Source organism: Rhinatrema bivittatum, chromosome 8, assembly GCF_901001135.1.
Source record: "Rhinatrema bivittatum chromosome 8, aRhiBiv1.1, whole genome shotgun sequence".
Lineage (NCBI taxonomy): Eukaryota > Metazoa > Chordata > Amphibia > Gymnophiona > Rhinatrematidae > Rhinatrema > Rhinatrema bivittatum.
Window position 1 is genome coordinate 211,415,478 of NC_042622.1, and position 22,823 is coordinate 211,438,300.

A 22,823-nucleotide genomic window follows, 5' to 3' on the forward strand; every position below is an offset into this window, starting at 1 on the left:
TTGCGTTGTCCAACATCATGCGGATTGCCTGTCCCTGAAGCCTGTGGCAGAACTGCAGGCATGCTAATCTGACCGCTCGAGCTTCCAGGAGTTTAGGTTCCAGCTCGCCTCTTCCTTGATCCATCGCCCTTGGGTTGTCAATTCCTGACAGTGAGCTTTCCACCCTCAGAGACTCACGTCCATCGTGAGGACGAACCCGTTCTATGGGGACAGGCTTACACCCTTGCTCAAGTGAACTTCCTGTAGCCACCACTAGAGCGGAGAACATACTTCCATCGGTAGGTGGAGGCGAATCAAGTAGTCTTGAGACAGTGGGTTCCAACCTGACAGCAGGGAGAGATGGAGAGGATGCGCGTGCCCTTGCCCATGGGACTACTTCCAGGGTTGACGCCATTAGGCCGAGGACCTGGAGATAGCTCCACACCCTGGGGCGCATTGTGTTAGTCAGCCAACAGACTTGATCCATCAGTTTCCTTCTTCTCGAGGGAGGGAGGGAGACCTTGTCCTGCTTGGTGTCGAACCAGACTCCCAGGTACTCTTGGACTTGGAGGGCTTGAGGCTACTCTTGTCCATGCTCACAACCCAACTGAGGTCCTGTAGGAGGGACACGACCCTGCTGGTCACCTAGAGGCTCTCTTCCAACGACTTCTCCCAGATCAGCCAGTCATCCAAGTAAGGGTGCACCAGGATCCCTTCTTTCCTCAGTGCCGCCATGGCCATTATGCCGAAGCAAAAAGAGTTTCCATGTGGAAGTGAATTATCCACAGATGACTGACATTCTTGAGATCCACGGTGGGTTGGAATAAACTCTCTTTCTTGGGTACAATGAAAGATGGAATAATGCCCTGTGTAGGTGTATTACTACTTGGGGCGTAGGAACCGGGGTTAGAGCCCTCAGGCTGAGGAGCCTTAACAGCATGGATTCCACTGCCAGTCTTTTGCGCTGTGAGTGGCAAGGTGACATCATGAACATGTCCCGAGGTATGCTGCGAAATTCCAGAGCATATCCTTCTCGTATGATGTCCAGTACCCATTTGTCAGACGTGATCTCAACCCACCGCTGATAGAAGAGGGATAGTCTGTCCCCTATCTCTTCATCCCATGGATAGGTCAGCCAAACTTCATAGGGAAATTCGGGTCGAACCTCAGCCTGTTCCTCATTTTGGTTGACTGTTCTGAAAGTACAGAGTCCTTCCTGAGGGCCAAAATGTCTGAAATGAGTTTCTGTAGGGCTGCTGGGAGCCCCTGGCCCGACCCCTCATAGGTGAGGGGCACTGTGACCTCTTTTTCATATCTTCCGGTAGCCGGGGCACTGGAGATTCATCCCAATTAACGGCTAGCTTCTCCAATTCACTTCTGAATAGGAGGGATCCCTTAAAGAGCATCTTTGTGAGGTTCGCCTTAGAAGTTGCGTCTGCTGACCAATTTCGCAACCATAGCTGTCTTCTGGTCTCCACCACTGAGGCTTCTCCTCTGGCTGAGTTACGCACTAGATCCAAGCTTGCATCCGCTAAGAAGGCTGCAGCGGGCTCAACCGCTTCTCCGGAATGCGCCCCTAAGCTATCTGCCTTTCTCGTGAAAAGCAGACATGAGCGAGCCATCAGGGCACAACAGGAAGCGATCTACAGTGTCATTGCTGTCGCGTCAAAGGCTTGTTTAAGGATGGACTCCAAACGCCTGTCGTGTGCATCCTTCAAGGACGCTCCTCCCTCTACTGGGATAGTTGTTCGTTTCGAGACAGCGCAGATCAGGGTGTCCACTTTCGGGAAATGCAGGCGCTCTTTGCCGGATCCAGAGGGTACAAGGCCCAACCTCCTTTAAAACTTGCTTCTGGGGCATCTCATTCCAGGTCAATCAATTCCTGGATGGCTTCCAGCATCGGGAAATAGCAAGAAGCTTTCCGTAGAGACACCAGGATGGGGTTTTTCTTTGGTTCCGACACATGATCCATGCCCAGAACTCCCAGAGTCTTCAGGATCTGGGAGACAAGGGCCGGTAATTCAACTCAATGGAAAAATCGAAGCATGGCCCAGTAGGGCTCCAGGCCTGGAGGGATTTCCCCGTCCTTCAATGAATCTGCATCCCCATTGCCTGTGGCGAGGCCCGGGAAGGGGTAGTATCTGACTGTGCCTGAACAAAGGCTTATAAGGCCCTGAAAGAATTCCAACTAGGAAAAGGCTGCCGAGTCCATATTTAGCTCAGGAGGAATTGAGATAGGGGCCGCTGAACTGCCCTCTCCCAGAGAGGATGCCATACCAGAATTGCACAGGTCCAGGAGCTACCCGATAAGGTCGTGTCTGACCCGTCCTCTGACTGGGAGAGGCCAGACATGGAAAAGTTCTGAGAGTCCAGCCCTCCCTGGGCCTCCTCCGTGCTGGCACAGGAAGGATTCCAGTTCAGACTGTGTAGCCCTAATATGGCAGGCAACATAAAGGGAGTGTCGCTTAGGCTTCTTTGCTACTGGGGCCATAATACACTGTAGCTTGTGTGTTCAGCCTGTTAGTGCCTCTCGAGCGCACAGACTCACCTTGGTGCGCATAAATCTAAGTGGCTGGTTGTGCGCTGAAGTGTGCACATGCTTATGTGCACAAAGGGCCGGGCTGCACCACACATACTGACGAAGGGGGAAAATGGCACCGCGGAGGGCCACCACGTGGCGTGACCACCGAGCCTGAAGTGGGGCCTAGCCCATCGGGGGCTGCTCAACCCACTAGGGCAAGGGAAGGGGGGTTTCCTAACGGGATCCAAAACGACATCGGTACGGCGCACCAAGCAAGGAGACTGGAGGAAAGACTTACCAAAGCCCTTCCCCATGTCTGGATCGGAGGAGTTCTTCTCTACTTACCTGGTCTCAGCATTTACCAGCTGAGTACAGAGACAGTCTCTGGCTGCGGGAGGAGAGGGCTTAGGCCATCATCGCCCGTGCTTGGTTTCCTGCACCCTCTGCCTTTCGACTGCTTCAGCAGCCAAGTCCACGCCGGGAGTCAGCTACTAGAGCAAGGCACACCTCTAAGGGATCTCAGAAATCGCCTCAAGAATTCTCAGCTGGGGGAGGGACCCTTAGGTATCACCGCAGGAGAGCAGGGCTCGATCTTTCAATTTAAAGGAAAATTAGTTTCTTACCTGATAATTTTCGTTCCTGTAGTACCAAGGATCAGTCCAGGACACCTGGGTTGTGACTCCGCACCAGTAGATGGAGACAGACTAAAACTTGTGGGCGGAGCCATATATGCCCCTGTGCCAGTCACAGCCCCTCAGTCTTACGTAATGTCAAAGTAGCATAGGACAGGTAAACTAACTACAGAAACTATCCCCAACGGGAGCCATGTCCAAAAACCCCCAACTGGAACAAAACTCTCAAAACGAGAAACAGCAACCTAACAACTCAACGAGCGGACTCTCCGATTCTTCAGAGCAGCTGGGGCGGGATCCTGGACTGATCCTTGGTACTACAGGAACGAAAATTATCAGGTAAGAAACTAATTTTCCTTTCCCTGTACGTACCAGGATCAGTCCAGGACACCTGGGATGTACCAGAGCTAACTTACCGAGGGTGGGAAGCAGAGAGTCCCGCACGGAGTACCCCCACTCCAAAACCCCCGGCAGTGTCTCGAACATCCAGCCGGTAATGACGTGTAAAGGTATGCAACGACTTCCAAGTAGCCGCCCTGCAAATCTCCTGGGGCGACACCTGAGAAGCCTCTGCCCAGGAAGCAGCGTGGGCACGGGTAGAATGTGCTCGGAGACCCTGCGGCATAGACTTTCCCCGTACTATGTACGCCGAACCAATGGCCTCCTTGAGCCAGCGTGCAATCGTAGCCCGGGAAGCCGGACCCCCACGCTTTGGGCCTGAGACCAAAAAGATGATCCGTAACTCGGAACGGATTGGTGACCTCTAGATAGCGAGGGACTGCCCTCCGGACATCCAACCTCCGCAACTCCTACATCTGTGGCAGCGACGCATCGTGAATGGGAAAAGCTGGAAGCTCAATGGACTGCTTCACATGGAACGCCGAAACGTCCGTAAAGAGACTCCAGAATCCGAGATCCGAAGGAACGGCTCTCTACAGGACAGTGCCTGCAACTCTGAGACGCGACGCGCCGATGCAATTGCGACAAGGAAAACTACCTTTAACGTAAGATCCTTGAGAGTTGCCCGTTTAATGGGCTCGAAAGGAGACGAGCACAACGCAGAGAGTACCCAATCGAGATTCCATGACGGACAGGGGTGGCGCAATGGAGGACGAAGGTGTTTAGCCCCCCTGAGAAAACGCGCAACATCTGGATGCAGAGCCAGGGAACCCTTGTGCCCCTTGCCCCTCAGACACCCCAGAGCCGCCACCTGGACCCTAAGGGTACTGTACGATAAGCCTTTAGCCACGCCGGCCTGCAGAAACAAAAGCATATCGGATACGGGAGCCACGGTAGAAACCACATTGCGCTCCGTGCACCATTCGTCGAAGACTACCCAGACGCGAACATAAGTCATCGAGGTAGACTGCTTTCGGGCCCGCAACAACGTAGCGACTACCGCATCCGAATAACTAACCAAGGAACCCTGACCATAAAGAAAAAAACCCCAGGGAACCAGGGCTGTGACCAAACCTGCACCACCTACTGGAGACAGAGTAAGACTGAGGGGCTGTGACTGGCACAGGGGCATATATGGCTCCGCCCACAAGTTTTAGTCTGTCTCCATCTACTGGTGCGGAGTCACAACCCAGGTGTCCTGGACTGATCCTGGTACGTACAGGGAAAGGTAAATTTCTCCTTCAAACTAGTACAGCAATCTTGCTAAACACCACTGCTGGTGTGGGGATAGCATCCACATCTGCTAGGAGACGGAGAGATAATGGATGGCTGAGGTCACTGCAGGGGTATACCTAAGGTGACGTCAGCTTTGAAATCTGACTGTCTCCATCTGCTAGCAGAGGAGCACATAACCCATTAGCCGTGAGTCCATCTGGCTATACAGTAAGAAATTTAAGATATAGGCATGAGAATCTGCCACTACTTGGCTTTTTTTTTTTTTCTTTTTTAATATCTGGCTAATTTTATGACAGCAATTTTTCTGACTAGAGTTAGCCTGGTAACTATCACCTCCCAAGCTCCCTCTTTTCATCCTGCTAAAAGTCAGCCAGATGAACTCTTAACAGACTTTACAAAATACAGTGGACCCCCCTTTTAAGACTAGAAGGGACTTGTGTTAATTGCTGTTCACTTTCAGGTCTTATCCAAGCAGTTCACAGAGTAGTATTTTTTCAACAATCTTCTTAAGGGACTGCAAAATTAGATTAGGATATCCAGGACAGTTTTTACCTAACTGAAAATGAAGATACTATGACAGTCAATAACATAAGATGTGCCCATGCATCTGGTTCTGACAATGGACAATATGGATCACTAGAATTACCTGGCAGATCCCAAAGAATAGGTCCATTTCTTGTTGTCCACTTCCAGGAATATGTGGTTGCATTCCAAACATCTACCTGGCTAATTTTTTATGAACTTTTCCAAATCCTTTTTAAACCGTTATTCTACATGCCTTTATTAAATCCTCTGGCAACAAATTCCACAGCTTAATTGGGCACCAAGTGAAAAAATACTTTCCCCAATTGGTTTTAAATTTGCTAACAGCACAAGAACTAGGGGACACTCTATGAAACTATTTGAAAGAATAAATTAATGTCCCCAATTTATCTATTCCACCCGACTCATAATTTTAATAAATCTTTATTATATCTGCCCCCAGTCATTTTTTCCAAGCTGAAGAGCTGTAACCTGTTTAACCCTTTCATAGGGAAAGTGTTCCAGCCCCTTTAACATTTTTGTTGCCTTCTCTAACATTTCTAGTTTTGCTTTTTTTTTTTTTTTTTGCAATCTTCAACCTCCAAATAACAAGGAAACCCCTTGGTATGTGGGTTTTTTATGCGGTAGCTATTGATGGATCAACCACTCTGTGGCTGGCCTGTTTCAATAGTTCACGTATTTTGTTTTATTTCTCATAAATTTCAATTACTTCCATATTTTGTTTTATTGCCCAATTAGCAATGCTTGAATCGTTGTGCTTATATTTCCCGATGTGCGCGGTCTGAACCACCACCATTCACTTGTGCAAGTCCTTAATCATGTACTTATCTTATCTCTTAAATGCAAATTACTGCCGCTGTTGATGGGTTCAGAGCCACCCGCTCGACAAGGGCCATGTTTCGGCAGCACTCTGCCTGCTTCAGGGGCTTCAGGGAAATGTCTGCTGTTGTGTTTTTACTACGCCGCTCACATTAAGAAGTTTCATACGTAGAAAAAACACAACAGCAGACATTTCCCTGAAGGCCCCTGAAGCAGGCAGAGTGCTGCCGAAACATGGCCATTGTCAGGCGGGCAGCTCTGAACCCATCAACAGCGGCAGTAATTTGCATTTAAGAGATAAGATAAGTACATGATTAAGGACTCAAACAAGTGAATGATGGTGGTTCAGACCGCACACATCAGTAAATATAAGCACAACGATTCCAGCATTGCTAATTGGGCAATAAAACAAAAAATATGGAAGTAATTGAAATTTATGAGAAATAAAACAATAAAATACACGAACTATTGAAACAGGCCAGCCACAGAATGGTTGGTCCATCAATAGCTACCGCACAAAAAAACCACATACCAAGGGGTTTCCTTGTTATTTGGAGGTTGGAGATTGGTTTATACAAAGGAAATGAGGTTGGTTAGGTTTTTTTTGCAGGCAATATTCCAGTTGTGATTGCACCCACTCTCTATATAGAGGCATTATGATAGTTTCATACCAACATCAACAAAATCCAGCAGAAACATCCTACAAATCTTTCCTACCTGTTGTGGTTGCGGTCAGTGCCAAGAGGCGACCTGTGCATCACCAATTTGGCATTAGCAATGCCTTCATGAAATGCTTTTTCAGCTGCAGCCTTGTGCTTGCGGATTCTCTCTTCTTCTGCCTCCTTCTCCAGTTTCTCTGTTCAAGCAGAAGAGAGAACCACATGATATATCCAGAGAGACTACAAGATATTCCAAACCTGTACAACTTGTCAACTCATCCCATGTTCTCTCTGTATCTCCCCCCCCCCCAGGAATTTATCAGGATTTATTTTGGCAAAAACAAAAATAGGAGAAAATCAGTGGAAAAATATTTTTCATCATTTTTCCTGGAGAATATCAATTTATTTTGTAGGACAGAAACCTCTCACTGTCCCTCAAATGATTCTTCAGGTGATCCTGATCCCTTCACCTCTCTACCCAGCATTTATCTCATGCTCCTTCCACTCTTTTATTGGCTCCTTAATTCCAAAAATCTTCTTTCCCCCTTCCCAGAAGAAACCTCCCAAAAAAAAAAAAAAATCCCCACCACCACAAAATCTCCCTCCCCAAACATTATTCATCATTTCTTCAGATTCCTTCTCCCTCCATTTTAGTTAACATGCTCATGTTCTCGCACTCTGCTGCACAGCCATGCACTGCACTTCTGAATTTGCGTGGTACTAGAGAGGCAGGGAGCCTGCCAGGAAGTTCTTCTGTTTGGGGGCAACTGCTTGTCTGTGTCTGGGTGGGTGACTGTGGAACTGTGCTTCAGACCCTGTCTTCTTCTGGCGGTAAGCCAGAAGTCCAACTCTTCTTCCCAATGGCAGCAGTGCTTTCCTACAGCAGCCAAGAGGAGCTGCGCAGGTCAGTTATGTATAACCTAAATAATTATGTATAACCTAAATAATAGTATCCCTAAATTATCGACATCTCACCAATTCCTACTATCAGGACTCCACAACTGCTCAATCAATTTTTGAATCCATAAGTTCACTATATTACTCTTATTGTATCTATATGGTAGATTTGACAGGTCATCTCTACTACGTTAAATAGTTAAATTGTATGTACATATTATATTATATTATATTTATTATTACTATGTTAAATTGACATCCGGTTTTATTGTTCCTTATGTTCTACAGTTCTATGTAAAGCCCCCATCCGCTGTTGGGCAGTTCATCGTTTTATGTAAACCGGAGTGATTTGTAATTCCCACAAGAACTTCGGTATATAAAAATTAAAAATAAATAAATAAATAAACCTCATTTTCGTGCACTGAGGAGCCAGGGCACAGAGGTGAGGTCACAGAACTAAGCCTGCGAACTCCTCTTGGCTGTTGTAGGAAAAAGGTTGTATGCATATTTTGGCTGCTTGGAGGAGGGTGGAACTGGAATACAGCAAGTTGTTCTGCCTGCACTAGTTTCCAGAAGCTGGTGAAGCACTGCATTTGCAGCTCTTCAAGTTACATAAAATTAAGGTGAAAATTAGTTTACACTGAAAATGAAGGACCTTACAACTAACCAATCTGGCAGGATTACCAGCTCAAGTCTAACTCCTCAAGTGAGAGCTTAGAAGGTCAAAACAGTGCATTTATGGCAGCACCTGCTGGATAGCAAATAACTGCCTGCTGCTGTCAACCACAAGTGGTCACTGCAGTATTGCACATGGAAGGGAGCTGTGGGAAACAGCATTTGAGAAGAATGTTGTGAAAGGTATGGAATGCAGAATTCACTTGGTGCAAAGAAGATGACTAAGGCAAACATTTGTGAATGGCAAGACAGCAATTGTGTCAATGGATATTCCCCTTTTGATTTCTAAAATTCTGTTTCTACACTAAGCTTTTGCATGGTCATTTTTCTGGACCTTGTTTTTCACACAGATTTTAAGGAGAAGTTTTAAAAATTAATATTTTCTAGACTTGGGTATGTGATTACAAGCATACACATCACTAACTGCTTGCAGTTATGTGCTCTGGATAGTCAGATATGATATCCCATAGAATTCTAAAACTCATTGAGGATAGTCCCATTTTCATGAGATCCTTTTATTCATATTGCATGCCAGCCTAAACTACTCACAGGTGTCCATGACAGTAAAAAATTCAAAAGAGTATAAAATTGGGAAGCTAGTTGAGCTACTTTGAGTATGCTTACTTCTCTGTTCTGTGTCTGTCAACTTTTCCAATGGCTGAAGCAAGCAGTCAGAGATTCCCAATCTGACAAATGTCTTCTAGGGGAGCCTGAATAAGCTTGAATAGAACATTCCCTCGGCACCTACCTCCAGCGATGCACGTTGACACCACCACTTCTTACCTTTCATTTCTCTATCATGCTGTTCTTTGTTTTTCTTAGCCTGCATTGCCAGGAGCCTTCTGCTTTTCACAGCACTAATCATATCTTCACATGCCAGCTCTGTCTGCTGTTCAACCTTCAATTCTTTATCTGGCTCCATTTTTTTTTCTGTTTCCTTCTTCTTTTCAGTCTTTACGGTTGCACTGCTGCTCTCTTCCTTCCCGTTTTCTTTGATTTTGGCTCCCATTTCCTTACGTTTCTGCTTCTCTGCCCGTTTCTTGTCATTCTCCTCCTTTAGCATGGCCAATCTCTCCTTCCATAGCTCAGCTGACCGCTGCAGCTTAGATTCAACGTGATCCTGCACTGAATATGTCATTAGGATACGGTGGCAGACTGCTGTCAAAATATGCAGCTTCTCCTCTGGTGTTAGATCGAAGAACTCAGAGGTTTCCAGCTTCTCCAAGAATTCATCCTCCACCTCATTATCCTCAAAGTTTGCAGAGTCCTTGCTCTCCTCAGCATTGTCAACTGCTGCAGAGGCTTCACTCTCCTCCTGCACATCAGACTTTCGTAGGCACAACCTAACCAGTTCTGAGGCAGAATGTAGAGTGAGGGGAATCTCAGACAGCTTCATTCCTAGCTCAGCATAGTCCTCTGCTATTTCATCTTGCAGCAAAGTCTGCAGGAGGACCACCAGAACCCGATTCAGATAGAGGAAGCCACCCTTTTCCGAAGCCAGGGCCTCCATGAGGGAAATGGCAGTGACTGGGTACTGGCCATCAGGGGTCAGCAAACCCGAATAGCAGCTAAGGAATTCTACCACCATGGCCACATCTCCAAAGAGTGTATTTGGTAGCCCTTCAGGAGTATCCACTAGTTTGAACGCAGGGAGGTTCTTACCAGTAAGCTCCTGGTCTTCATACCTCTGCTGTTTTGCCCGTTTCTCCTGCATTTCCTTCTCCTTGCGCTCCTTGGCTTTCTCCTTCAGCTTTTCCTTTAGCTCTTCCCGCTTCTTCTTTAGGTACTCTTTCCGCTGTTCTTCTGTCATAGATGCCCACTTCTTTTTGTGCTCCAGTAGCTCATGGCGTTTCTGCACCAAAATCCGCAGCTCCTCTGGAAGTCGAGCACGGTCTTCATTCGACAGCAGCCGAGCTGCTTTAGAGATAACGCATGACAGAGCACTTTTTCTGTCCTCTCGATCTTTATTGTCTCTATAATATGCCATGAGGTGAAGTGCAGCAGGGGGCAGGTGTTTGTGTGGTTTGTTAGATTTTGCAGTCCCTGCTGTACTCTTTGAAGTCCTAGACACCTTGGGTGAGCCTTTAGCCATGTCCAATAGTGTCATTTGTTTCATCTTCGGATTCTTTGAATTTTTCTTTGGCGATTTTGATTTTGCACTAGATTTCTGACCATTTAAGAGTTTGGTCTTATCACTTTTTCCCTTCTGCTTCTTATCCATGGATTTTACAGGCTTCTTCCCTGGTAGGCCACCTCCTGACAGAGAGCCCTTCTTGGGGATGTGAAAGTTAGTGTTTAGCTTTGAGGGGCTCATTATCTTCATGACCTCCTCTAACTCTTCCTCAGGGGTCTTGGGACTCCCCAAGTTTTTCATCTTTACTGGAGAGCTATTAAGAGATTTCTTCAGATGCATTTGACCCCAAAGTGTCGGGCTCAGAGGCTGGCCCAAAGAAGGTTTCTTTTTTTTCTTGTCCATCTCTTTCAGAATATTTTTCTCATTATCTGTTTTGAGTTTCTTGGAAGGCTTCCGATCAGGAGAGCCTGAGCTTTTTCTCTTGACCATGGGATTGAGAGTCATGTACTAAGGAATGAGAGAAAAACATTATCAAACATTATTAAATATGGTGACGGTTTTCAACCACTCACTGATCTCATACTTTGTAAATGGCAAGTCTTTTTGGTGATAGTCTTAACTTTGGACACTGGCTGATAGAGCCATAGTATGATGTCAAGGCTGTACAATACTCTAAAGACAATGCATAGCAAATGCGATCAACAAGAACCTACACTCCCAATTCAAAAAGAAAAGACTATAATGACAGTTTGATATCTTGAACCAAAGGTACTTTATTTTCAGTTTTCATATTGTGCCCTGACTAAGGTATCTCACAAGCACAATTACTTGATAATGCTTACTGCAAGATGTGTTTATATTAGTGCATGGCGGGAAGCCCCGCTACACTCCCCCCCCCCCCCAAAAAAAAACAAAACTATCCTACTAAAAGCATTAGTGTTTCAATTATTCTTATACTATTACATCAATAAGGTTCAGCAGGCTTCTGTTTAGTAATGCCTGTTGAATCTGGCTGTTGATTGGCCACTGTCTTTCTATATTTATATTTATTTCATGTATATTCCGCTTTTCAGGCACTTCAAAACAGATTATATTCAGGTACTGTAGGTATTTAATACAACTGAGAAAATCAAGATATTTTCCCCTTGGACAATATATTTTTCAGGAATTTATTTAAAATAATTTATAAATCATTTGATATAATCTCCTTAAGCGATGTACAATAAAATCAACATAAAATACAATAAACTGAAAAACATGCAATAAACTAAACTAAAATATTATAGGATACTGTCTACCTTGTCAATATCATATCCTTCTTCATTCTCCAGACCCCCAACTTTCCAATACCAGCCTTCCACAATATCCATTACCAGGTCTTCAATTGTTTATGAAATTTCAGTAGGGACGTTTCCTCCCTTAATTTCAATGGTAAATCATTTCATAAAGCTGGCAAAGAGAAGGAAAATAACCTGCTCTGGATACAACTGTCTAAAAGCTTTAGCTGCTGGAAACTGTAATAAATGCCTTTTAGTTGAACACAAGTTCCTCCCTGAATTACAAAATGCCTTATCAAATGTAGGAAAATTCCCTGTCCCCACAAAACCAAAAACAAACAGCTTCCCCAGCTTTAGAAATTATTTCTCCACTAAAATGTAAACAGAAATAAGCAAGTTTGCTTACCGTAAACAGTGTTTTCCGTAGATAGGATGAATTAGCCATGCTGTCTGGGATGTCCACTAGAGGGCAGCCTCGACAGAGCTTCACAAAGATCACAGAGTTTTGCTCTGTGCGGCTGCGGGGCTGTTCTGCCTTCCCGCGCCGCACAATCTTTCTTTCAGTCTATAACAAAGGCGATCCCACAACATGTGGTTTCCTGAGGCTGACCAGGGCAGCGGGCGGGTCAGCATGGCTAATTCATCCTGCTATCTATGGAAAACATCGTTTACGGTAAGCAAACTTGCTTTTTTCCTGTCGGTCTGGGAGTCCCCAGCTAGTATTGCAGAGCAGAAGTTGCAGTCCAAACATGGCCTTGGCTATGTGCCTGAGAGCTCAGATGCTCAAGTCCTATAGTGTGGACAGCCTTATAACCTGGAAAAGGAGTGGAGAATTGCTTTGCCCAGGGCTACATCCAAAGAAGCCTGTTGATCCAGGCAGTAATGCAACGTGAAGGTATGCGACGAAGACCATGTGGCAGCTCTGCAAATATCCATTAATGGAACATCCTGAAGATGGGCCACCGAAGAAGCCAATGCCCTCACTTGATGGGCCATTGGATTGCCAGCGAGGGTTTGACCGCTGGGAGTAGCAGAAAAGTATGCATTGCGATATCCAGTTGGATAGAGTCAGTTTGGCTACAGGACGGCCCGAAGCATTTGGGTTGAAGGAGACAAAAAGCTGGGAGACTCGTTTATCTGACTGTGTTTGTCACTTGTAATAAGCCAAAGCATGTTTACAGTCCAGCGTGTAGAGCAATTGCTCCCTCAAGATGGTATGCGGTCTCAGGAAAAATGTCAGCAGGGTTATGGTCTGTTGAGGTGGAAAGCAGAGACCACCTTTGTTAGGAAAGCGGGATGCGCCCTTAGCGTCACGGTCGTGATGAAACTGCAGGTAAGGAGGATAGTGAACTAAGGACTGTAGCTCACTAACTCGCCTGGCCAAGGTTACCACCACCAGGAAAAGCACTTACCATGTAAAATACTTCATGTGGCAACTTTGTAGAGGTTCAAAGTGAGGCAGCATAAGCTGTTCCAAGACCAGATTGCGGTCCCACGGTACTGGAGGATTAGCCACCGGTGGACGTAACCTGCGGAGAGCTCTCATAAAACGTGAGACCAAGGGATGGTGCAAGACTGGTAGGCCATTGTGTGGGTGATAAGCCGCAAATGCACTTAGATGGTCCCACAGGGAAGTTATCACTAGTCCAGATTGAAAAAGTGAGTGTAGATATCCCAATAGCGACTGTGAAGAGCAGGAAAAGGGGTTGATCTGCTTTTTATACCAGGCCAAATACCTTGCCCGTTTGTCCTGATAATTTTTCGGGGCTTCCTAGACGACACAAGGACATCCTGGATTTCCGCTGGAATCTGCCAGTGGCCCTTTCAACCTCCAGGCTGTCAGATGTAGGCAGGCATGCATAAGGTGAAGAAGGGTTCCATCGTCCTAGGTCAGAAGGTCCTCCCTGTCTGGTAGAAGGAGGGGGGAGGTGCAACAGAGAGTCGCACTAGGTAGGCGTAGCAGGGCTGTCTGGTCCACGCTGGGGCGATGAGAATGAGATCCATGACATCCTCCATGCACTTCTGAACTGTCTGACAGCAGAGGAATAGGCAGATAAGTGTAGAACAGACCCTCTTTCAATGGAATGAGAAATGCGTCTGGGGCGAATCTCTCCTTGCTGGGGTGGACAGATCAAAAATTGTCCACCTTTCTGCTGAACACTGTCGCGAAGAGGGCATGCCCTACTCTCGGAATAGTTCGTTTGCAACCTCCTGGTGCAGAGCCCACTCGTGGGGGATGAAAAATTCTGCTCAGTTTGTCTGCCCTGGTGTTGGCCACACCGGGGAGGTATGTGGCCTGCACGGAGACAGACTGCTTCTCTGCCCACTCCAGGATTGCCACAGCTTCCCGGCATAGGCTCAAGGAACCAAACCTTCCTTTATAGATGTAGAACATGGCCACTTGGTTGTCCGTGTGGATCATGACTACCGTGCCACAAATGAGGTGGCCAAACGTGCAGAGGGTGGTCATTAAGGTCTGCAATTCCAGGAAATTGATCTGCTGAGACCACTCCCATGGAGACAAGAGGCCTTGCGTCTGCAGCGGCCCAAGGTGTGCTCCCCAACCCCTGTTAGAGGCATCTGTGGTAAGAATGATTTGATGGGCCAGAAGGCGGAATGACACCCCTATCACATGGGTGGCTGGGGCCAGCCACCAGCTTAGTTCCTTCTGCATGGAGAGGGTACAGCGCACTGCCCGGGAGAGTGGATAGACAAACTGAATTCATTGCTGCTTAAGGCCCCACTGCAGATGTCGCATATGCAGGCGAATGCATGGAACTTATAAGGCTGCTGCCATGTGACATAACAGTGTCAGGATCCAACGGGCAGAAAGGCACCTGCAGCACCTGAGCTGTGCTGCTAAGGTTCATAATGTCTTGGCTCGGTTGGACGGTAGAAGCGCTTTCCCCACCGTAGTGTTTATCAGCACACCAATGAATTGGAGCACCTGCATGGGTTGGAGGTTGGATTTCTCATAGTTGATGAGGAACCCCAGGCTCTCCAGACATTGTATTGTCGAAACCAGGTGTTGTTGCAACTGGGTGGCACTCGGTACGACTACTAGCCAATCGTCCAGGTATGGAAACAGCTGAATGCCTAGTTTCCTCAAGTGGGCCACCGCTACCGCCAGACACTTCATAAAAACTCTGGGTGCGGACAAAAGTCTGAAGGGGGAGACTTTGTATTAGTAATGACAGACATTTACTTGAAAACAGAGGTAACGCCAGGACCCAGGGTGCTTCGGAATGTGGGAGTAAGCATTTTTGAGGTCCAGTGAGCACATCCAATTGTTGGGCTGCAGGAAAGGCAGAATAGACTTGAGACATCATCTTGAATTTTTCCCTCAGCAAGAATTTGTTGAGGGTCTGTAAGTCCAGGATAGGGTGGAGCCCCCCCTTTTTTGGGATCAGAAGTATCGGAAGTAAAATCCCTCATTCCGCTGGTGAATGGGCACCTGCTGAATCGAGTGGTGTTAGAGGAGATTCTGAACTTCGTCCTGAAGCAGGGTCTGGTGTCGGAACCCTGGGGACCAGACGAGATGCAGAAGGGAGGTTCTAACTCTGAAGTTGAGGGAGTAGCCTTCTTTGACATTGCTGAGCACCCAACGGTCAGAGATAATCGCAGCCCAAGAGCTGCAGAAAAATGATATTCTTCCTCCCACTGGCAGTTGTAGCGGCAGTCCCGCTATGCTCAAAAACCCTGCTGGCTCTTGGGTTCGATGGACTGAGGCAGGTGCTGTTGTCAAGGCCCCCGCGGCCTGCCATGGCTAGGTGATTGTTGCCTACTTGTTTGTTAGACGGGTGGATGGTAGGTGGGGTACACCCGAAACTGGTGCTTCTGCTGGTAGAGGCGATCGTAGCTGTGAGGATGCAGTCTATCTGCGCTTTGCTACTCCAACGACATGAGAGAGGACAGCCACATTCTGCTCCTTTAACTGGAAGACCATCTCCTGCAGCTTATCACCAAATAAGTTATCTCCCTTGCATGGAAGGTCTGCAAGCTTCTTGTGAACATACTCTCAAATTGCACTAGCCTTCAGCCAGCCCAATAGTCAGGCTGCGATTGCTCCTGCCGACGTTCAGGCTGACGTATCAAAGGCCTCAAATTGTTTGCAGTAGATGTCTGAGACCTTCCAGGTAGGCGAATGTCTGTGGGGGGGGCCCTGTCCGAGGCAGTGGGGGACAAGGTGGGGGCTTCAAGGACTGCAGGCACTCGTAAAGGTACTGAGCTATATAAAATTGGTGCTGCTGTATCTTAGTATTCAGCATGCTCGCCTGGTATGTCCTCTTCCCAAAGTCGCCCAGATATTTACAATCTCTGCCCGGTGGGGTGTGGGAGTGGAGGTGAGTTTTTTTGGACCGCTTCATTGCGGTCTCTACAACCACAGAAGCATGGGGGAGCTGCACTGTGCTGTAATAAGGAGACTGTTGCATCCTGAACTTTACACCAGTCTTCCTATAGGTGGGTTGAGCCAAAAATGGGGAATCCCAAGTCTTCATCATCGTGTCTAGGACAGCAGGGGATGGTAAGGCAGTGGGCTCCACTGGATCTTCAAATATTTTGAGAGTGCCCATAACCTCTGCGCTGGAATCTGGCACTTTCTTTGTTTCAACTCCCAGCCGAGCCCAGACCTTCTCCACTAATTTCGAATAAGAAAGGTCTTCCGGGGGAAAGGAGGATTCCAGCTGCCCCTCAGGTGGGTCCGTGGAGATCCCCCATAGAGGACCCCAGAGAGGAAGTGGGGTGAGTCCTCTGGTGCAGAGTCCGGTTGCAGTGACGTAGGGGTCACTCGACTTGGTGCCCCACCGGGTGTCTTCCCCAGGAGAATGTGATGGTGACTTATTTGGTCACAGTAGATGGTCCTGAGGACTGGACAGACCCTCCTCTACATTCTCCCAGGTATGAAAGAACTGTGAAAGGATCTGGGAGATTTGAGACATAGCTTGCGATGCTAGGGTAGCCTTGTCCAAACCCATCTGTCGCCCGGAAGATGTCCGAAGGCGGCCCACAGATATGGTGCCTCGCAGGTTCCTCCCCTCGGGAAGACTTGTGCCGTTTCCACAGGGGCTCTTGCAACTGAGGAGAGGCCTTCTTACACATGGAGATGGAGGAAAAGGTCAGAGAACACACACTCCGGTAAGCTAGAAAACAGGTGCTCCGAAAGGGGCTCAATGTCAGAAATCCCCAATTCAAGAAGCTCCCTCAGTGAGACCACCACCTGGGAATACCCCTGTTCCTCCACTGGCTCTATTGTGCTGGTGAGGCTCTGCAGCCTGGGGTGCCGGGTGCTTCGGAGGCAGTGTGTCGGGCAGCACCGAATGCATCATCTTTTCTCGTGTCAACTGCATCGGGTGGGAAAAATGGCGCAGAGGCGGACCCACCCGACATCCCTGCACCGATCAGTGGGCCTAGCTTTCGACACATGCATCGGTGACTTTGCCAACCGCACTGATTTGGACCCCTCATTCGGAGCATGTGCTTGCTTCAAGGCTCCTGGGGACACACCCTTGCATCTGTGCAGCGCATCTCCTGACGCTTGCCATTTTTCCCAGAGTATGGGGGGTCCATACGTAACCTCTGAGGCTCAGCCTACCATGCCTGACACTCCCAGGGGCTGTAGGGAGGAAGCTGTCTTGTCTTTAACCGGCTTGTCCATTTGAGGCCCCGGAGAAGAATCATTCCAACGACGGCACACAGGAGTCCGAGCCCTCCTCTCGTAGTCTGGCGATCTTCAGGGCTCTCTGTCTCTGGGCCTGGGGGGACATGTGGCCGCAGTGTTGGCAGTTAGCCTGGTCGTGATCCGGGCCCAGGCATAGGTAACAATAATTGTGGCCATCCGCTGCAGACATAATTTTGCCACACTGGCAAAATTTGAACACCGGTGCACACGGAAACCTGGTAGCACTGAAAAGTGCTGATTTTGAAGAAAAAAAACACAGTTGAAAAACAGACGAGAAAAACTGAGAATCTCTGTGAAGCCCCATGTGTGGCTTGCAATGCGTAAAAAAAAATACAGAAAGATGGTGCCATGCGGGAAAGGCAGAGCAGTCACGCAGAGCAAAGCTCTGTGATCTTTGTGAAGCTCCATCGAGGCCGCCCTCTAGTGGAGGTCCCAGAAAGCATGGCTAATTCAGCCTGCTTTTCAATGGGAAAATATCCCATATTTTAGATGAAATTTTAGATTATAAAAAGGATTTCTAATTGTCATGTCTCATATAATGAGTTATGAAACATTTTGTGGAATGTTTGAAAAGTGTATTTGGCACAACAAGATCAAACTATACAAGTGTCATTTAGTTGCTAATGCTCTCTTTCCTACAGTGCCTCTCACTAACCGAGAAGCAGAAGCGGCTACTGCAGGGTCTTTGGCAGCACTCACCTGGAGAGTGAGAAAAATGCTGGCCTGGCCTACCAGAAAGCATAAGATCCTAAACATTCAAGGAGTGAAGAAGAGCACAATCATGGTCTACAGACTCTGAAGATTATTGTTCATACCATCCCTTTCCTAACTCTCTTCCCCCATTCTCTCATCCCTACCACCTGCTGTCACTCCCCATTGCCATGCCCTTCCTTGTCTTGCTTCCCACTTTTCTTCATGACCAATATTGAAGATCATCCTCATCAATTCCAGCATCCAGTGCCTCTTCTCTGTTTCGAACACTTGGCTCCATGAGCATTTTTACAGCTCATCTGTACTGCAAGGATTGCCAACCTGCAAATTTTAATATACTCAGAGCTGGCAGTGTTCGAGAATGAGAATAAGAACTGATTTAACTGCATTTTTATATGCCTTCTCTAACAAAGCGGTTTATGTCTAAACACACACACACAATAAAAACTGTTCATTTACATGAAAACAAGCAACCTAACAGGATACAATTATGAACAACATTCCCACATTTTAACTAAACAAGACTCATGGAGTCTTTTCAAAACATTCCACAAGGTTTCAGATTTAAAAAAGCTTTCAATCACCCTCATTAATTCTGTTATATTATCATCCCATTCAGATCCTTACTCTATGCAATGGCGTCTCTATGAAAGCTTTATGAAAGGGGAATATTCAACAAAGCCTTGTTTAAACAGCCAGGTTTTGAATTTCTTAAAGGTCTACATGTTATCCATAGTCTGGAATTGTTCAGGCATAGTGTTCCGTAACAGGGACCAGCTACCGAGATTGCTCTATCCTGCACTTCTCCTAAATGAGCCTGCTGAATTACTGGTACCACTAGCAAGCCTCAATTTGCTCAGCACAGACACCATTGTGGTATGTACAGATAGAGGCTTGTACCCAACCATATACTTTCACAAAATCATTTACAATCCGGAATCAATCAATTATGGAATGGGGAAGTAAGACAGTGGGCGAGAGGATGCCACAGGAGATAGCAAGGATGTGTTATGTTGTGTATACGAGAAAAGCCAAGAAAGTGTAGGGGGTGCAGGGGAGGACACATACATGTGTGTTGGCTGTGGGAAATATAAGAGATGAGGGCACAGCATGGTGAAATAAGAGGGCGTGGGCTGGATATGGTGTACATGAAATGTACTGGGTCCAAGGAGGTATGAGAGATGGTGAGGATACATTGCATGAGGGGAAGATTAGATGGTTTATGAGAAGTGTGTATATATAAAGGTAAGTGAGAAGGCTGGACAAGGGAGCAGAGTCACTTTTTTTTTTTTAATCATTTAGATTAATGATTATATTTCTTTGAAGATTTTGTTATAAAAGCACAGTAGGAAGACTAGTACCCTTATAAAGAGTAAAAATATTACTTACTATGCTTTATAGAAAACACTGTTAGGATGCAATTTGAAACTGTTTTGTATGCTGCCATGAACAAAAAAGAATTTTACAGCAAGTTGGCTGCCTAATCAATTTTTCACTGAAATAAGACTGCTATAATTGAATTCTTGCTCTAGTCAACTATACTAGAAAGAAACACTATTACCAGAAATGGTCAAAGAAGTTGATCTATTTTTTAAAGCCACAAAGCCCTATTGAAACTGTTACATTTTAACAGGATTTTGTAGACAAAAGAAAGGATATGCGCCCCATTTATTGGAAACTCTTGCTTCTGGGGGGTCCCTCGACCATCACATTGTGGCTGAACATATCACCTTGCGGGAAGCCTACAATTGTTCTCTGCCCCAAGGCTCCCTATACTCATTATTCCTATTCCATGTGCATATATGCCACTTCCCCTTCTTGAGGACAGAAAGACCCCAGGGGAAGCTTGGCAACTCTTCCAAAAGGAGAAATAAAATACAGTAGTAAAATGTATTACAGCTGGAAAATAAATGAAAAAGCTTCAGCTAAATTCTTCCACCCTTAAAATACTGAAGAGGCAGTGAATCATATAATAAGGGTTCAAAGGAGAGGGAAAATCTGAAGGGTCCAGCAAGGTTATAAACAAGTGCATGCATTCAATAGTAGCAGAAAATATTACTTTCTGAAGAGACCAAGAACAATCACATTAATGGGAACAGTCACATTAATTGGAAAATGTGAAAGTAGACAATATTCTTACCTTGTGAGGATCCAACAAAAAATCACTAAATTTGCTGGGGAGTGTGTACTTTTTCACCAGCTCATCTTCTACAACCCAAGGTGCATTCTCACCCATGCCAATCCGTAAAGAGTAGTGGCGGATAAAATATCGTAAAATCTCCTTGTTCGGTGGCCGCTCTGAACGGATAAGGCTATCAACTGGCACACTGCTGATAATCTGAAGAAAAAAAAAAAAATCAGAACACTGCAACATGGAAATTTCACTTAAAACAAGAGTTACCAAAAAGCAAATGTTGCTTACCCGTAACAGATGTTCTCACAGGATAGCAGGATGTTAGTCCTCACATATGGGTGACATCACAGGATGGAGCCCAATCACGGAAAACTTCTGTCAAAGTTTCCAGAACTTTGACTGGCCCCTACTGGGCATGCCCAGCATGGCACTAACCCTGCAGCCAGCAGGGGTCCCCCTTCAGTCTTATTTGAAAGCTACAGGCAGTGCCGAAAAAATAAAACAACAAAACGTTACGAACTCAACACCGCGGGGCGGCAGGCAGGTTTCGTGAGGACTAATATCCTGCTGTCCTGTGAGAACACCTGTTACAGGTAAGCAACATTTGCTTTCTCACAGGACAAGCAGGATGGTAGTCCTCACATATGGGTGAGTACCGAGCTGAGGATGTCCGAACATGCACCAAATGTACCCAACGGCATGCAACAGGCACAACAACTGGGGTGGAATTTGGTAGAGGGCATCCTGAACCCCACCGGGCAGGCGGAAGGGTGTACGCACGTCACGTTGGAAAAAAAAGTTACGCAGGACAGATTGGCCGAAGATGGAATCTTGTCTTCCGGCTTTGTCCAAGCAATAGTGGGCTACGAAAGTATGGAGAGAACTCCAGGTGGCAGCCCTGCAAATGTCAGGAAGTGGCACCAATCATAGGTGTGCTACTGAAGTTGCCATGGCCCTCACAGAATGTGCTTTGACACGGTCTTGAAAAGGAATGCCTGCTTGCTGATAGCAAAAAGATATGCAGTCTGCCAACCAGGAGGAGAGAGTCTGCTTACCCACAGGTTGCCCTAATTTGTTGGGATGGAAAGAGATGAACAACTGAGTGCTCTTCCTGTGGGCAACTGTATGGTCTAGATAGAAAGCTAAAGCCCGTTTACAGTCAAGGGTATGCAGAGTCTGTTCCCCTGGATTGGAATGGGGCCTGGGAAAGAAGATAGGTAGTATGATGGATTGATTAATGTGAAACTCCGAAACTACCTTAGGTAAAAACTTAGGGTGAGTGCGGAGTACCGCCCGGTCCTGCAAGAGTTTAGTGTAAGGCAGATAGGTGACTAGGGCCTGTAACTCACTAAACCCTGCGAGCTGAAGTGATAGCCAAAAGGAAAATCACTTTCCATGTGAGATATTTAAGGTCACAGGAATGAAGAGGCTCAAATGGTGGTTTCATGAGCCGACCGAGAACCAGATTAAGGTCCCAAGAAGGGGCCGGAGGACGTAAAGGAGGCTTGATGTGGAGCAAGCCTTTCAGAAAACGTGTTACAAGGGGTTGTACGGATATAGGGACATCCCCAACACCTTTATGGAAGGCGGCTACCGCGCTGATATGCATTCTGATGGAAGATGTTTTGAGACCTGACTGACAGATGCCAGAGATAGTCCAAAAACCTTGGGATTGGACAGGAAAAGGGATCAAGGGAGTGAGAGGTGCACCATGAAGTATACCTTTTCCATTTATAGGAGTAAGATTTTCTCGTGGAAGGCTTCCGTGAAGCAATCAAGACACGGGAAACGGAAAGGTTAAGTGGTTGAAGGATTAACCTTTCAACATCCATGCATTCAGGGACAAGGCTTGAAGATTGGGATGGTGAAGGCACCCGTCATTTTGAGTGATCAGGAGTGGGTCCTTTCCCAAGGGAATGTGCCTGCGGCTGGAGAGATCCTGGAGTATGGGAAACCACACTTGGCGTGGCCAGTTAGGTGCTATCAGGATCATGGTTCCCTTGTCCTGACGTAGCTTCACGTGAGTCTTCGAGAGAAGAGGAAGTGGAGGGAATGAATAAAGCAGACCGGTTGCCCATGAGAGAGAATATGCATCCTTGGATAGCAGTGGTGCCAGCGCTGCCGGAATCAGGTCGATGACAGGTTCCACAATCTGTGCAGGAGGAACCTGGAGACGTTGCATCGCCTTGTCGATGGCCTCCTGAATCAGCCGGTCCAGTTCTTCTCGGCGACCTGGAGCAAGCAGCCCCGGCTCCGGAACAGAAGAGGGAGGCAGAGGCATAGTCGGAGGGACCACCTTTACAGGCAGAATCGCGACTCCCAAACCACGATCGGGTGAGGGTGGCCTCGATGACCCAGTCGCAGGAATGGTTGGTGCCTTTGCTGGACGGGGCTAATTCGAAGGTGGCTCGGACAGTGGCGAGGTCGATGACTTCGCTCCCTCGATGGTCCGAGTCTTGCAATGTCGATGACTATGTTTCTCCCTGCGATCCCCTCAATCCTGAGGGGGAGTAGCGGGTGTCGATGGTCGTGAAGACGTTGATGGCGGTCAGTCACCGGTCGGTGGTCGATGCTGGCACAAAGTCGA

The 22,823-nt window shown here is 47.0% G+C and overlaps 1 protein-coding gene across 1 annotated transcript in view; it reads right to left on the bottom strand.

Annotated features, from left to right (window-relative positions):
- The window catches only part of BAZ1B (bromodomain adjacent to zinc finger domain 1B), a 328,954-nt gene that overhangs the window by 231,709 nt on the left and 74,422 nt on the right, over positions 1-22,823 (bottom strand). Inside the window, exons 6-8 of the mRNA XM_029612999.1 lie at positions 20,243-20,440; positions 9,144-10,941; positions 6,847-6,985 (exon numbers count right to left, since the gene is read on the bottom strand). Of these exons, the coding sequence (XP_029468859.1) occupies positions 6,847-6,985; positions 9,144-10,941; positions 20,243-20,440 (2,135 nt within the window). The remainder of the gene's footprint in view (positions 1-6,846; positions 6,986-9,143; positions 10,942-20,242; positions 20,441-22,823) is intronic.